We start from the raw sequence: 16,502 nt of genomic DNA on the forward strand, positions 1-16,502 counted from the left end.
TAGCTCCCCAGTGGTGGAACGAACTCCCCGTCCCTCTCCGAACCTCCCCCTCACTATCCATCTTCCGCCGTGGCCTGAAGACTCATCTCTTCAGACTATACCTAGAATAACCACCACCATGCTGTGTATATATATATATATATTAAAAAATAAAAATAAAAAATAAAAAAATAAATAAAAAAAAACCCTTTTCCTTGTCACTTGTTACATGTTGCCCCATCCCTGCACTTCTTGGTAAATTGTATTTGTCCTAATACTCTAGCTTAATCTTCTGCCTAGTTTGGCTTTGCAGATGTTAGACCAGGATAGTGTTCATTGTTCTCAGCTAGAAATAGCTGTACAAAATAAGTAATTGTACCTTACTGAACCCGTGTTCAGCAGTTGTCTACGATCATGAAAATGCACTTCTTGTACGTCGCTTTGGATAAAAGCGTCTGCCAAATGAATGTAATGTAATGTATAACCATGTATAACCATATATAACAATGTGCGCAGCTGTGTTTGTGAATCTATCAACTTTCATGGGAAGCACTGCATCAGTAAGTGTCACATGGTTATTTAATTTCCTCTTGTCAAATTGATTTCTAATTTAAGAAACCACATACCACATATATACATTTCACATACTGTACATATATATATATATATATATATATATATATATATATATATATATATAAATATAATCAATCTAATTACAAAACTTACGCTTCACTGTCCGTCAAATCCAGGATCAACTTGGAAGCTGAAAACCAAAACGGAGCAGGGAAATTACACCTCTTTTCGTGTATTTGTACACATTATTTCCACCAAAATGACCCATCTCCTTAAATACTAAGAGCAACTGTTTCTGTTATGTCTTATGCAGCACATTTCACTTTCTTTGGGGGAGATTGGGGGACGTCACAATCATTACAAACAAACAGGAGCAGGCATTGTGAGCCACACTTCCTACAGTTGGAGTTGCCATGTTATGCCAGCCAGGAGAGGGCTGTCAAACCATCAGGCTACGTTCCCTGACACCAGGTAGGTCTCCTTTCCAACACACATTTTCTCAGGAGTGCCCTTAGCAAACTTACAGAACTTGCCCTACAGAACGACCGGAGTCCTGCAGGGTTAGGAGTTTGTGAGACTCACCGTGCTCCAGGATGAAGCTCACTATCTCCATGTGTCCCTGCTGGGCAGCCAGGTGCAGTGCTGAACAGCCCCCAGAGGTCCTCACCAGCAGACTGACCCCACGAGCCCAGGAGCTGGAGAACTGAGCATGTGTGTGTGTGTGTGTGCACGTGTGCGTGTGCGTGTGCGTGCGTGTGCGTGCGTGTGCGCACGTGTGTGTGTGTGTGTATGTGTGTGGAGAAAGATACAGAGAACACAGAGAGGGACAGGGGGAGATGGAGACTCATTTAAGGCATATGTCACCAGAATGGAGCTTGCCTTAATCTCTCCCAGCCAGCACAGGAAAATACCGCCAATCACATGCCAACAACCCCCCTCCCCCTTTCCCATTCAAGTCAACAACAAACAAGCAACAAACAAACAGGTCAGAAATAACTGCAGATTCAATTTCAGTTTCAGTTTCAGTTTCAGTTTCAGGCAAGCTGGAAGCAGGGTTCCAGTAAACAGAAACAAAGGGAGGAAATAAACATTACCAGCTGCAGGTTCCCATTGCTAGCAGCTGTCAGAAGGGCTGGGATAGAGGGGGAAGGACAATACGAATGAGTCACACACAAACACAAGCTGCTCCCTAAAATGCCCTAGTTCAGGGCTGCCCAACTGTGCTCCTGGAAATCTACCCTAATTTGGCACACCTAATTAGGAGCTCAGAAAGAATTCTAGCTGTGGGTTGAGGTGTGCTTCATTAGGGTTGGAGTGAAAATGGTAGACAGAACGGTAGACCTCCAGGAACAGGTTGGGCTGCCCTGAGCCAGCTTTGTTTGCACACAAAAGAAATCTTCCTAAGCATTCTTCAAATTTCTGATTGTGCACTCATTGGAAAAAGCCAGGAATTTCCAGGGGAATTCTACCTCAACTGTGAACCAAATTTCCATTTGTAAAACAAAAACTCAGCAGGTAGTCAGATTTGTTTATGTCAAACCTTTAACTCCACAGGTATCCTTGCCCTTTTGAAAAGCTCATTCTGAAGGTTAAACATACATAAACTAACAGAAACTGTCCAGACATAATCTACTTAGTTATGTTTCAGATATAGGTCTACCAACAGGAACAGATATAAGCATTACTTTCAGTTTAGTTAAGAGAGCCCAGCTGATTAGAGCTCAGCAGAAGTTCAAAATACTAGACCACTGAACCACATTAAAACTGGAACAGCTATTCCTAACAGATAAGTGGTTTAAGCACAAACATTAAACCCATACTAAGTACATTGATATCTTATGTTATGAAAAGCAGAAAACAATACCTTGTTCATCAGTAGTCAGGGGCGGTCTGCAGAACAGAATCAGGAAGGAAAGATTAAGCCATGTATTTCTATGAGCGGTACACTTCACTTGACATTAATTAATATTTCCCCATTCAGCCTTGTGTTTTTATTTATGCTATACTTTCACACCAAACACATAATTTTTTCAGTAATATTTTAGCAGGAGCAATGACAACCACCTACATTCGCAGGAGGAGGCTACCTTATTAACACATGAACTGGGCAATACAAACTGTTTCTGAACAGTGTTATCCAGTTCAGCATACTGGTGCAACTGTGCTCGGTGTTGTCAACTCATTTTTGTAGGGCGTTGCAAGGGACAGCTTTATTTGCGGCAAAAAAATGGCAAATTGGCGTGAGGATGTCGAATAACTCAGTGACGTCACTGCGTGGTGACAAAAATGACATCACCATGTCACATTCTAACTAATCTCAGCGTTCAAAACTGTTGCCAGATTGGGTAAAAAATAAAATAAAATAAAAGCAAAAGTCAATGTGTATATATATATATATATATATATATATATATATATATACAATGTCAATGCGTATATATATACAGTATGGTAAACGGTAAAATGGTAAATGGACTGCATTTATATAGCGCTTTTATCTATATATTTATATATCCACAGCGCTTTACAATTGATGCCTCTCTTTCACCCATTCACACACACTCACACGCCAAAGGCGAAAGGCTGCCATGCAAGGCGCCAATCCGCTCGTTGGGATTAGGGGTTAGGTGCCTTGCTCAGGGACACTTTGACACTCCCAGGGCGGGGGATCGAACCGGCCCTCCGACTGCCAGACCACCGCTCTTAGCTCCTGAGCTATATCGCCCCTGCAGATACCTCCAAAATCTACTTCAGTTCAGCAACAAAGTATTTCTATAAACAAAGCATATCTATCTGGCTTTCTGTACTTCTGCTTGCATTCGAGTTAGACATTTTGATGGCGATTTAATCAATTTAATACAAAATGTGTCAAATAAATTGATGTATAAGATATCTTTGAATAAGTCCCACCACACCTGACTAGAGTTAGAAAGCAGAAGCAGACTGGAGAGACAGAAGGTAATTAAAATCTTCCCGTGGGACAGCTTGATACACACATTGGGGAAACGGCGATTATAATTATGGGAAACTACCCACATTTACCACGACTAGAAATTACAGTCCGTAGCATTGTTAAAAGCCTCAGAGTAAATTTTTAAAAGTGGCTAAATCTGTGGCTAGGTGCTTTTTGGGGAAAAGGGAGGATAGAAGTGGTTAGATCTCAAAGCTGAGGCTTTGAATAGCATACATAATTGAGGAATGTGTGTGTCTTCCACATAAACACTACTGAGTCAATCCTTTGAAATCTGAGCGTATGTATAAACAACTTTACACACTGGTTTAGTGGGACGTCAGTCTACAGCCATATTCAATACAAAGCACAAAACTGACTGTGCAATCAGACCCGCACTTGGCTTTTCTTGCTGTTTCTCATGGATTCACTACAGCACTTAAGTGACTCTGTACATGAAGGATTAAAGCCTACATACTGTACACGCTAGAACAGCACACAGCGGGGCTGACCAGCCAGCCAGGTGAGAAAAGTTGCCAGTTATGGGTGTTAGCGGTGGGGAGTCAAATTGTTCCGATGACATCATTTTTATGGCTTGCAGTGAAAAAGAGATCAGGGACCTGGCTGAACCGTGCAGTTTAACACCACGTTAGACACGTTGCTGAGCCATTAGCCCGGCCAGACTTTTGCCCTCTCAGTCTAAAGAAGTGCGACGGCTCTATATAACTGTAGCCGGCCTGAAAAAGGTCCGTAGTCGGCCATTTTGCCCACAGCCGCCGCTTGGGGAAGACCTTGAGCACGGCTGCGCGGTGGACCAGGGGGCGCCTCCGGCCCGCTCACCCGGAACTGGGCTCCACCACCAGGTCTGGCATCCCCGGCGCACCCCCTGCAGCGGCCTCGTGGTCCAGGATGAAGACTTCGTCCTGACAGATCTCGGTCACAAAGTGCAGGTGCTCCTGAGGAAAGTATCACCACAGCACTGTAACCTCCCACTATGACATAATACACCTACTGTCACCAACACAACCCTGGTTTTTACACACGTGTCATAACAGAATACACGTGATATCAACTGCTGTAACTTCTTGAACACCTATACTCACCTGTCATGACAAAACCGAATACTTATGTACCCTAAGCAGATTTACATCTGTGCATCAACACACAATTATAACCGCTGTCGCTTGCTGATGACACAACAGACCTGTGATACACCAGCTCAGGTGACCTCTTACCTGAGCCTTGTCAATGCGGTAGAAACGATCAGCAGATGTAGCTGAAATGAAGGAAAAAACCACAGACAAACAAATTCAGCATTCCTTCATGCACCATTTGCTCACAGTCAGTTAAAAGATGCATGCAAAACATTTGGTGATAAAACGATAAGTGGGAACAAAGACATGACAGTTTGTGACTCACAGTCCAAGAAACTCCAGTTTGGGGAAAGCCTGTGGGCGGAGCCAGGGCGGGGCAGACCTCTCGTCTCATCCTGCAGAAAGGCGTGGTCAGGGAGAGCGTCAGGAATGTGTCTGCATAAGACACCATATGCTACAGAGCTAAGAACAGTAAAGGACAACCCCCCTACAGAGCACACCGGCAGGAAGATTATTACCTGGTAATGCACTCTATGGGCACCAGAGGGAGCTTGGTGTAGATCCTGTCAAATACAGTGAGAAATGAACACAATCAGCAGAGTCCTATAAACCTACTGCAGGAATGATATGACTGTATCAAACAGGGACAGGTGACAGGCATACTGTCTTATTTTAACTTAATACACAGTGACAATAAAAAACAGGGAAGTGTGTGTGTCAGAGAGAAAGAGAAACAGAAAGTAAAAGAGTGAGACACTCAAGTATTACTCATTTGCTGATTCAGGATGGTTTCCTCATCTGACTCACACAAACCAGGCCAGCACATTCACCTGACAAACCCTGTGGCTGAACACGCCACAGACCCCACTGAGGAAAACCGGCACAAAGCAAGACGAACTCGGCTGGACCTCCGGAGGCGCGGAGGCGGCGGGGAGGACGGGGAGCTCACCTCCTGCAGCCGATCGATGTACAGCCTGCAGGTTTCCAGGTCGCAGTCCCCCCTCACCACCACGATGCCCACGGGAGTCGCTGCCAACAGAGAAATTTCCTCCGATTAAAAATGAGTCACCGGCCTAGCTCAGCGCGGCAGCCCCGTTACTCTCCTGCTGCCGAAATGTAAAAGCTGCCCCCCGCTCACCCCCATTCCCGACGCGCGCAGAGCACTGTGGGTAAGCCGCTCTCTCACACGCACTCACAGATGTCTCTGAGGCTCTCCTTGTCGAACTGCAGCTTCTCGTACTCCTGCAGGCTGATGCGGTTGACGCGCAGTCGCAGACGCTCCGGGACGGAGTGGGGGCTGCGCAGACAGACGAGAGGCGGGGCCACAGTGACAACAGGGCATCGGCGTCGCCACAGTGACCACTCCCACTCCCGCCAAGGGGGAAAGCACCCAGGCAATCCAGCCCATTAGGGCTGAACAGTGTCAGATGGAGGCGCAGGAGGGTTGGGGCACATTCATTCAGACCCTCGGTCAGTCGAGTTACTGGGCAAAGCACTAGTGGGGAAACCAACCAAACTTAAGCACAGCCTTTCCATTGCAGAACTAACGCTGCCCATAAGCTCAAACTGAAACACACACACAGGCAAATATGCAAACACGCGCACGCACACACACACACACACACACGCACGCACGCACGCACGCACGCACGCACGCACACACGCACGCACGCACGCACACACACTCACTGAAAACACGGAGAAGCTGAGTGGCAGCCCAGAACACATGACTCACAACAACAACACAAGCACATGCGGCACTTCCCCACCGCGTGCTTGTGTTAAGGGTACACGCAGGCAGACAGATAAAAAACAATCAGGCAGCAGAGCCCATCTACGGCACCCTCACTCACTTCTGCAAAACCAAACTTTTGCAGCCGCTCCCACGAGACCTTTCCTAACAATGCCATGACCAATATTGCATCACTTCCTCATTCCTGCAACCAATCAGGACTTTTTGAGCCGTTTACGGTTACTGGTTGCAGTGTCTGGTATGTGCATCACGGTCTCATGCTGCTCCACAGTGAGCGGGGCTGAGATGCCTCCGGGACGCAGACGGTCACTGAGTCAGTGTTAGTTGTGGACGGAGAGGACAGGGGCCGCGATACTTACACGGAGAAGGAGTCAGGGGGAGCGGACAGACGGCGCAGGTCGGCTGCGCAGACTTTCTGAATGCTGCGTCAGCGCAGCCACAGAGGGCGGGGCGGGACGGGGCGGGGCGGGGCAGCACAGTGCCACAGCCAGCACAGAGTCACAACCAGCACAGGCAAGGCCAAGAGCAACAGGGAGGGAGGGAGGAGAGAGGAGGACGGAGAGGGAGAGAAAGGGGAAGTGGAGGCGGTTAAGTGAGAGAGCAGAGGAGGGGAGGAAAAAAGGTAAAAGAGGGCGAGAGACGGACGTAGAGAAAGAGAGCCAGCAGTGAGGGGAAGAGAGAGAGAGAAACACGACAGCATTGAAAAACACCACACACCAAATCACAGTTCAAGTTAGGTGAGTGAGACCAACACACACACAGATCAGAGCTGCTGGGAAACATCTATCCACAGGTGTCAGTCAAGCAGAGAGAGAAGAGGTTAAAAGGTCAGTAGCTCTGCTGGTTTGTAGAGGATTACAGTACAATCACATGAGATCCAGCCATGCAGCGGTCAGAACAACCCACTTCCCTTAACTTACAATGCAGTTAACCAAACAGCTACGATACGCACAGGCTCTGTACGCGCTGTGGGGACTGTGAGTGCTCATTTACTGATATGTTTTGTACAGGACTTTGAGCTGCTTTTTGCACGAAAGGTGCTATATAAATAAAATAAACTTGAAACCTGATTAAACAGGCTGTTTATGAGTGTGTGTGAGGCAAGATACTATTCCATGTCAGGAATAATAGCTGGCCACCATATTTGGAGGCGGCGCTGCCATCTATATTCCCTAATGAAGTTTTCATGTCATTATTATGTACTGTGAGTCCCTACTGTTTATGTCCTTTGATATGACTCTGGTATGTGGACATGAATAAAGGTACTGAAACGTGTGACTCACTCGTTGAGCAGGGGAACGGAGGTTCTCCTCTTGCTCTTCTGCACCATGTTGGCCTGGTTCCTGAGGGAGATGCGCAGGGTGGAGGGGGCCAGGCGGCACGGCTCCCCGTCCACTTGCACGGGGACGGTTTTGAAGGTGGTGAGCGTCACCTCCCGGCACTGGTGCAGCCTCTCGCCGTGGCCCCCCACCTGCAGCGCCGCCTACAGGCCGGAGGGAAATGCGCAGGTGAGCGTGAGCGTGAGCACGATCACCACGAGCTCCCGCTGTACCGCACACACGCGCGCCGCAGCGACCGCTCACCAGGGACGCCATGGTGAAGCCGATGACCTCGATGCAGCCGTCGTCGTGGCGCTGCGGCTCGAAATCGCGGTGGTCGCCCGTGTTGCCCCAGGGCATGGTGCCCGCGCAGTACCTGAGGGCAGGGGCACAGTTAGCAGAAGGAGCGTGTGTGGGTCATGTGACAGCAAAAGAGCGCAGCCTGCACAGCACTAGCGCTGCGCTAATTAGCTCCAGCCGCTACGCACTGTGGGAATACCTGGGAATGTTCAAGAAGACAATGCACTGGAACTTCAGCTCCTGAATCTTGGGTGTGAGGTCTGTGCCGTCGCACTGCGGAGTCAAGGACAGGGAGAGAGGGAAAGAGAGACGAGGGGAGAGGAAGAAAGGAGGGAGAGAGGGAAAGAGAGACGAGGGGAGAGGAAGAAAGGAGGGAGAGAGGGAAAGAGATGAGGGGAGAGGAAGAAAGGAGGTAGAGAGGGAAAGATATCTTTAGCTTGAAAGCAAGTCATATAAAAATATAAGACATAATCATACAGACAGAAATGCACACGTACCATAACTGGTTCACCACAGACCATAACTGGTGCACATATGCATTATTAATGCTTCCAAATAATTCTTTTGGTTAAGAGGCAGTGGCAGATCAGAATTTTCAATGACACAGGCTTACTAACCGAACCGCACAAGCACAAGAAATACTCATGTTGTTCTTAGTGTTTCTGTAAACAGATGTGTCTTGCAAATTGGCAGTAATCTGCGGGAAAAGGTCACCCACCACAACTCTGACGTGCTTGGACAAGTCCCTGGAGCTCCTCTGGAGGAAGTCTGAGAAAGCTGCCTGCAGACACCAGAGATGACATTAACATCACCACAATACATGCCTTACACAGTGCGCACACGTTATCTACATACTGTCACTCCAGATAGACTATTCCCCAAACAAAAGGTGGAACCTTGCATCAAGTATATGACTCTGATCGGAAGTGATTGGCAACGTTCTAAACTACATGCTGTGTAGATCTGGATATATACATGTGAAGCGCACGTGTACAGGTCACTGCTTATTTTCCTTTAAATTCAATGTGCAGTGGTCTGGAGATGAAACCCAAGGCACATTCCCACACCTTGGAGGACATACTGTAATATTCTCCATTTTGTTAAAGGCTGCCCAATAGCCCACTGTACTGCCCGGTACACAAGCACTCACCCCTGCATAGAACATCTTATTCCGGAAGCGGCTGTTGAATTTCTCGGGGTTGGCCTCTGTGGGGAGAGAAGTACAGCAGGCGGGGTAAGCTGTGGGTGAGCAGCTACAGGCCTCAGAAGAGCAGCATGTAAGAAGAACAGACAGATTCTGCTCCAGATGGATACCATCTGGAGTTTGGTGATGGTCAGCTGCCTGTACCAAGCTGGCCCACCAGCTGGACATGGTATTACCAGCATGGTTGCTATCTCAACTGTCTTGTTGCCAGCTTGACCATCTCTAGATCAGTTTAAAAACAGATGGACCAGCTTAAAACCAGGCTGGAACCGAGCTGGCATTTCCACCAGGGTACAATACTGTGACAAGTATAGATGTGCACTGTGATACTGTACAGAAAACCCCTTTCACTAACAGGAACCTGCTGTCACTGAGAAGTAGAGAGGATGGGAGGAATGCAGTTGACCATATGATTAATATATAGAATCTGTGTTTGTGGTTCTTGAATAAACAGCATAACATCTTGTTACCCAGAATCCTCCTCACCTCTGGACTCATGGAACTCCAGTGTGACGTGGGCATCGAAGCCCAGGCTGAAGTAGTTATTGAACACATTCAGAGGGAGCTGGAGAGAAGATTAAGAAGACACACATTAAGTAGAGTTAGAGACACTGCATTCGACAAAAAGTGAAGAAACTGCCCTGACTGTGTTTGCCCTCTCCCTGACCCCTGAACTCTGACCCCAGGCCCTCCCCTCACCTTCTGGGTTCCCTCCTCCGGGTGGGCGGGGCTCCGCTCCACCTGCAGGTTCCAGCGGTCCAGCTGCACCACGGTCCCGTCCTCCACGTGGCACAGGATCTTAGACACGGGCTCGTCCGTGTAACCCTGGGAAGAGAGGAGGAGGGACCGGGGGAGCAGAGAGAAAGACAGGAAAAGAGAGGGGTTTGAGACAGAGAGGATGAGGCAGCCAGGGGTAGAGACACAGAAGGAGGGGGAGGATGACACAGCACGAAACACTCATGGCAGTAACATCCAATCGGATCAGTGGCAGATACGATCCTTCCATCATTAGATTCATCAGATAAATTTCCAGGTTTGCGAACTAGTCATAACTCGCTTTGCCACAAAAACGCTTTTCTTTCCATCAGCCACAAATGACTCAGAAGTTTAGAAGGCCGGCGCAATACCGCTGAATTGCATTATACTGTTTGAAAGCTCCGGGAAAATATTGGTCATGCGCTAAACCCATTTCTGTTTCACTCGGAGAGAAAAAGCGAAGCTCTGACACGGAGCCGGCAGTAATACCGGAGCCTTTTTCAGGCTGAGCCCGCGAGAGAAAGAGGTTCCCGGCATCGGGGTCAAAACCGCGCTGGTTTCCGCCCACGCGGCGAAGGAGCGCTTCGGCAGCCCGAGAGCATAATTACGGCCGTTTCAAAAGAGCGCGGTGCGAAAGCGCCGAGAGAGCGAATTACAGTAATAATCACACCGATGACAGCGAGCGCATCGCCGCTTTTCAAGAGGGCGTTTTTGTTCTATTAAACAATGACGCGGCGAAAAATACGATTCCTACGCAATTAATTCCACCTCCCCGAAATAAAACCATACCGTATTTTCACGCTCCGTTTAAAAAGGGACGTTCAAAATAAGAAATAATTATTTGCCCGCTCTGTTTCCTCATCCTCAGAAACAATGTGCGAGTGGGTGCAGCGGTGGGACTCGGTATTAATGGACATAAAGAGGATGGTAATCCCAGGCGTCTCCCGGCCTCCCGCGGGCCCCCCTCCCCTCTGTTCCCCGCTGCTTTGAAGCCGTGGCTCTGTGAAAGGCCTCGGGGAGCCGGGGGGCGCTATATTTAGCAGCGCGCTCATTAGCGCTGCTGCTGATTAGAGTCAGAGATGCGCTTTCATCCTCGACCCCTCTCTCCCTCTCTCTCTCTCTCTCTCCCGCCAGGCCCGCGGCAGGTCGCTCGCTACGTTCCCGCCGCGGCCGTTCACGCTGACAGCAGCGCTCCTCCCGGGGGCGACGCTCGGAACGCGGCGAGGCCGCGGAGGCGCTGAGCGCTGGGGGGGGGCGGAGCGCGCGCGGGGGAGGCGCTGACGAAGCGACGGAAACAGCGGGGGGACGAGAGCGCGAGGACGCCCCGTTCCGAACGATCCCCCCCACCCCCCACCCCCCCTTTCCCCCGTGGGCTAAATTTACACGGCCGGGTGACTCACCCCTCCCCAGTTGAGGGTCCGCGCGAGGTCATTTCCTGTCCCGAGAGGAAGCACAGCTACGGGGGGCTGGGGGTTCATTTGTAGCTCGTCCAGCGCGGACAGGATCCAGCCCACCTACAGGTCAAGAGAGCGCGAGGGGTGATGACATCACTACCACCAAGACATCCAACCAAAAGGAAGTGAACAGATTCCCAGAGCTGTGCTGTTTACTGCTGCCTTACCCATAGAGGAGCGGCAGCAGAACACTACGTTAACACCTTAACGCTGTAACACAAGCACTTTACATGGCACTGTTTCTGCAGCTGCAATGTTTTTTCTTACTTAGCTCATAGCATAAAGCGCCCATGGCTTTAAGCTCGTGTGGAAATGGGTATTTGCTTTCAGAGACAGGCTTTAATTTCCTGTTACTGTCATTTTTCTCCATTTCTCACTAGGGGGTGATATATCCTTCTGAGCAAAACTGTCACTTGTTCACTCATAGATCTTCTATATAAAGGTATGAAAAGACAAAATAGGTTAAACAAACACGACTTACGGTACCGTCTCCTCCGCAGGCGAGGATGCGTAGATTTGGCACTTTCTTGTATAACTCCAGCCTGAAGGGTTTGGGGGTAATGGGGGACAGGAGGGGGGGAAGAGGTCAAAATGTCAGGGCAGCTGGATTTCTTTCAAAAACAGCAACAATTAACGGTATTTTGCACTTATTTTGTATGATACTTTTATAATGATTTTTTAAAGGTTGTCACAACCTAAAATATTCAGAATCGCCCTGCTGCCTGAGCCTTGTGGCTATTGGAGGGCTCCATCCATGGCAGTGATGCTGCCCAGCTGTCTGCTGGTGTACACTGCAGCCACTCAGCCAAACTCCACACTGAGCTGCCTCACTGCTGAACGTCCCAAAAATAAATTCACTCAATTCACTTCTGACTAATTAGGGCCTGATATGTCATTGAGAGTTTAACGGGAATGCTCGAGAGAGAGAGGGATTCACCCAAGGCAAGATTTTAACTTTTGCTTTAGTTAATAAATGTTATTTATATAGCACCCAAAGAGATTTCTGACTAATCTAGGCATCCTTAAACTTCAACTTTTAATATGCACTGAAACATACGCACACCAATACTGCACTTGCAATAAGCACACTTTTAGAATGTCAATGCAATGCAAAAATGCCACTAAATGGCTAAAGGAAGCATGGGTGAGGAAGAGGATGAAGAGGAGGAAGACGCGTGCTGCGGGTCCAGTACTCACGCTTCCCTGGGTCCGCCCTGAGAGAGATCGAAAACCTGTCGCGGGTTCAGGATCCACATGAACATCTGCAGCACCTTGGTACCCTGGGGGCGGAGAAACACAGCGAGTCACGCCCCCCCTGGCCTCCAGAGACCCGCCCCCAGGCCCACTGCCCACACCCACCTGGTTTCCTCCGCTTTTGGGGTTGACGAAGACCAGCACGGGCTTCATGAGCGGCGAGGGGAGGGGTTTGAGCAGGAACGGACGCCACTTGGATTCCTGTGGGGGGGGGGGAGGGGGGGGAGAGAAGGTGCGGGTTACACACACACACCCACTGCAGGCCACCGACAGTCGTGTCACAGGTAGGAGTTAGGGGAAGGGGACGAGGCCTAAAGCGGGTGTCCACTAGCTGGGCCCAGGCTGTGGCCCTTGCCCCGCCCCTCTGTGAGGGGAGGGGGGCAGCCTGGTCACACCCACTGGGTCAGGCGGGTAAGGGGGGGGGGGGGGGGAGGGGGTGTGAAGAGCAGCTGTGTCCACTCTGATCCGAGCCTGCGTATCACTCCCTCTGTCTGCCTGCACGCATGTGTGTGTTCTCAGCAACAACTTTCAGGTGTGTGGGGAGGGGGTGAAAGTGGTGGTGGGGGGGGGACAGGTTTACTCACATCGGTTCCCTTTTTGCTGGTCCTTCTTTTGAACGACGTCCGTTTTTTCCTTCGGCTCGAGTTTTTAAAAGAGCTCTGGGAGACAGGAGAGAGATGGGGCACTAAGACTGGCGACACACGCAGAGACCGGGCCGCAGGCCGGGTGGGAAACACCGCCTCCCCCACGGACAGGCGCTCCTGCTCCCCCGCTCCCAGAACACTCTTTACAAACCACATCAGATTCACAGGCAATTTCACCATCAAAAGACCCAATCAAAAAAACCATCTGAAGCAACTGTCTACAAAGCTGACCTGCTTTCAAACAAAACTCACCAAGGAAGTACAAACAATGGAATCAAACTGATATTTATGTAAATATATGAACAGTTTACTTTTAAAAGAGCTCGCCGCTAAAGACGGTCGCTAAAGCCTGTTTCCAGTTCTGCGCGACCACTCGGGCCCTGGCTCGCTGTGTGTGAGTCAGCTAACGCGTCGCTCGCCGGTATGTGTGAGACACCCTTCTCTTAACTCCACTGTAAAGGTGACACCGCGTAGTGCCACACACAAAAGCCCCGACCCACCAGCCAATCACACGCGTTCAACCACAGGCTTTTCCCTGGACCAAAAAAAAAAAAAAAGGATAATCGTGATTGGCAGGTGGATCTGGGTTTCATGGTCACTTGTGATGTCACTGATGAATATAACAAAAAAAAAAGCAACAGAGATGCTGCTAGAAAATGTGTGTGTGAATGTGATGGTAAAGAAACGTGTATACATGTGCACATAATGGTGAAGACTGAGCCACAGACACAGCCGGTGATGCGGTGCGCCAGGTACAGACACAGCAGCCCTGGAAGTGGGCCTGTCAGGGGAGCATCACACCACGGCCCGGTAGCCAGAGCTGCCACTGACAATATCATGCACAGCGAGTCCTTCCAGAGCATTATGTCACTTTCCATTACGGTCTCACTGCATTACACTGCAGACGCTCCAGCACAGACAGACAGCAGCACTCTCTCACAGCGCCACATTACTGTCCATGTTCACACAAACACACACAGCTCTGTACCATTCTACAGAGATTATAACAAGTACATTCTCTCCCTCTGTCCCTCTCTCACACACGCGCACGCAAGCACATGCACACACACACAGGCACACACACAGACACAGGCACAGGCACACATACGCTCACACACACACACACACACACACATACACACAGACACAGGCACACATACGCTCACACACACACACACACACACAGGCACACGGGCACACATATGCACGCACACACACATACATACAGTATATGTACACAGACACACGCATTTGCACAGACACACACACACACATTTCCGCACTCAAACACACATACACACACACACAAACCTGCAGACACACAGACACACATGCAGATACACACACACACACACACACACACACACACACACACACGCACACACACACACACAGCTGCCCTGCTGCAGCTGCTGAGCCAGAGGCCGATTGGAGCTGACTCGCGCGCGCTGCGTGTTGCAGACTGCAGCTGGCAGGTCTGGAGGTGTACCTGCGGCTTCCTGACTTTGATGATCCAGGAGGGCGGGACTATGACCCCAGCGTGGGCCCCCAGCGAGCACGGCTCCTCGATCTGGTGCAGCATGAAGCACGTCACCTTGTTGTGGAACTGACAGGCGACAGGAGAGAGAGAGAGAGAGAGAGGGAGGGAGGGTCACACCCCAATACCAGGCTGCTAGCCAGAGGAGAGGCCAGGGGGAGAGCAGACATGCTCCTACTCACCGCCTGCTTGCACCAGGAGCAGCTGATGGCCACAATCTCCTTACTGTGGAAGAACTTCTGCTGGAAGCTCTGCAGCACAAAGGCAAGCAGACACGTGAGATTCTGGATCAAACTCACACGCACCGAGGAGCTAACGGCTAAAACCTGCGGCAAATACAAATAACACAGTAGCTAAAAAGGTAAACTTCTAAAATAATTGTTTAATGTATATTTAAAAAGTAAATAGGAAATAAAATGAAAGTGCCTTTTTCTGGAACCTTTGCTTTCAGGTGTCTACTGCCTGTCAGCTGATATAGTAATTCACTGTGAAAAGCACCATTATGAGAGTCTAACCACCCATAATCATAGGCTTTTATAGGTCCCAGCATGTTACATCTAGGAGCTGGGGGGATGGGGGGGCTACCTTTCCGCACTGCCTGCACTTTCCCTCTTGGCGGCGCCGGTGAACCCAGTGGTGTCGCAAGATGTTTTGCTGTAACAGAGAGTTAGCCGTTAGCCTGCCGTTAGCCAGTCGTTAGCCTGCTGTTAGCCGTTAGCGCAGCTCATAGCGCGGCCCATTGTAACGGGGAGCGGACGGGCAGACTTACGTCCCTCAGGCAGCGGGAGCTCCCCTCTCTGAAGGTGGGCTTGCAGCGGAAGTTGATCTGCAGGGGAGGGACAGGCAGGAGCGGTCAGGCCCGCAGCGCAGACGCGGGTGGGGAGTCAGGAATGAGGCAGGGAGGGGAGGGGGGCGCTAACAGTAACAGGCTGTGTGTCGTGTAGGTGTCAGATCTTCAGCTTCGCACAGACTCAGAAGTGGAAACTGCCACAGCAGGGGTTCATAGGTGGGAGTGAGAAAGAGAACTGGGAGCAAGCAGTTATTCAGAATGTGCAGGAGAACTGGGAGCAAGCAGTTATTCAGAATGTGCAGGAGAACTGGGAGCGTGCAGTTATTCTGAATGTGCAGGAGAACTGGGAGCATGCAGTTATTCAGAATGTGCAGGAGAACTGGGAGCATGCAGTTATTCTGAACGTGCAGGAGAACTGGGAGCATGCAGTTATTCAGAATGTGCAGGAAAACTGGGAGCATGCAGTTATTCTGAATGTGCAGGAGAACTGGGAGCATGCAGTTATTGTGAATGTGCAGGAGAACTGGGAGCATGCAGTTATTCAGAATGTGCAGGAGAACTGGGAGCATGCAGTTATTCTGAATGTGCAGGTGAACTGGGAGCATGCAGTCATTCTGAATGTGCAGGAAAACTGGGAGCATGCAGTTATTCAGAATGTGCAGGAGAACTGGGAGCATGCAGTTATTGTGAATGTGCAGGAGAACTGGGAGCATGCAGTTATTCTGAATGTGCAGGAAAACTGGGAGCATGCAGTTATTCAGAATGTGCAGGAGAACTGGGAGCATGCAGTTATTGTGAATGTGCAGGAGAACTGGGAGCATGCAGTTATTCTGAATGTGCAGGAGGACTGGGAGCAAGCAGTTATTCTGAATGTGCAGGAGAACTGGGAGCA

At 49.7% G+C, this 16,502-nt stretch overlaps 1 protein-coding gene across 3 annotated transcripts in view; it reads right to left on the minus strand.

The window, feature by feature from the left end:
- dgki (diacylglycerol kinase, iota) overlaps positions 1-16,502 on the minus strand; it is a 51,978-nt gene that overhangs the window by 3,990 nt on the left and 31,486 nt on the right. For 2 of the 3 annotated variants that reach the window (XM_035427291.1, XM_035427290.1), the window contains exons 5-31: positions 15,590-15,646; positions 15,406-15,474; positions 15,003-15,071; positions 14,773-14,889; positions 13,224-13,298; positions 12,745-12,840; positions 12,583-12,665; positions 11,867-11,927; positions 11,332-11,445; positions 9,875-10,000; positions 9,662-9,740; positions 9,122-9,177; positions 8,690-8,752; positions 8,171-8,244; positions 7,936-8,047; positions 7,636-7,835; positions 6,712-6,774; positions 5,796-5,896; positions 5,549-5,628; positions 5,118-5,162; positions 4,925-4,994; positions 4,741-4,781; positions 4,346-4,461; positions 2,420-2,445; positions 1,650-1,687; positions 1,138-1,258; positions 709-745 (exon numbers count right to left, since the gene is read on the minus strand). In XM_035427291.1, the coding sequence (XP_035283182.1) occupies positions 709-745; positions 1,138-1,258; positions 1,650-1,687; positions 2,420-2,445; positions 4,346-4,461; positions 4,741-4,781; positions 4,925-4,994; positions 5,118-5,162; positions 5,549-5,628; positions 5,796-5,896; positions 6,712-6,774; positions 7,636-7,835; positions 7,936-8,047; positions 8,171-8,244; positions 8,690-8,752; positions 9,122-9,177; positions 9,662-9,740; positions 9,875-10,000; positions 11,332-11,445; positions 11,867-11,927; positions 12,583-12,665; positions 12,745-12,840; positions 13,224-13,298; positions 14,773-14,889; positions 15,003-15,071; positions 15,406-15,474; positions 15,590-15,646 (2,189 nt within the window). The remainder of the gene's footprint in view (positions 1-708; positions 746-1,137; positions 1,259-1,649; positions 1,688-2,419; positions 2,446-4,345; positions 4,462-4,740; positions 4,782-4,924; positions 4,995-5,117; positions 5,163-5,548; positions 5,629-5,795; positions 5,897-6,711; positions 6,775-7,635; positions 7,836-7,935; positions 8,048-8,170; positions 8,245-8,689; positions 8,753-9,121; positions 9,178-9,661; positions 9,741-9,874; positions 10,001-11,331; positions 11,446-11,866; positions 11,928-12,582; positions 12,666-12,744; positions 12,841-13,223; positions 13,299-14,772; positions 14,890-15,002; positions 15,072-15,405; positions 15,475-15,589; positions 15,647-16,502) is intronic. The other variant, XM_035427292.1, reaches the window with a different exon arrangement.

This window comes from Anguilla anguilla, chromosome 7 (assembly GCF_013347855.1).
Source record: "Anguilla anguilla isolate fAngAng1 chromosome 7, fAngAng1.pri, whole genome shotgun sequence".
NCBI classification, from domain to species: Eukaryota; Metazoa; Chordata; class Actinopteri; order Anguilliformes; family Anguillidae; genus Anguilla; species Anguilla anguilla.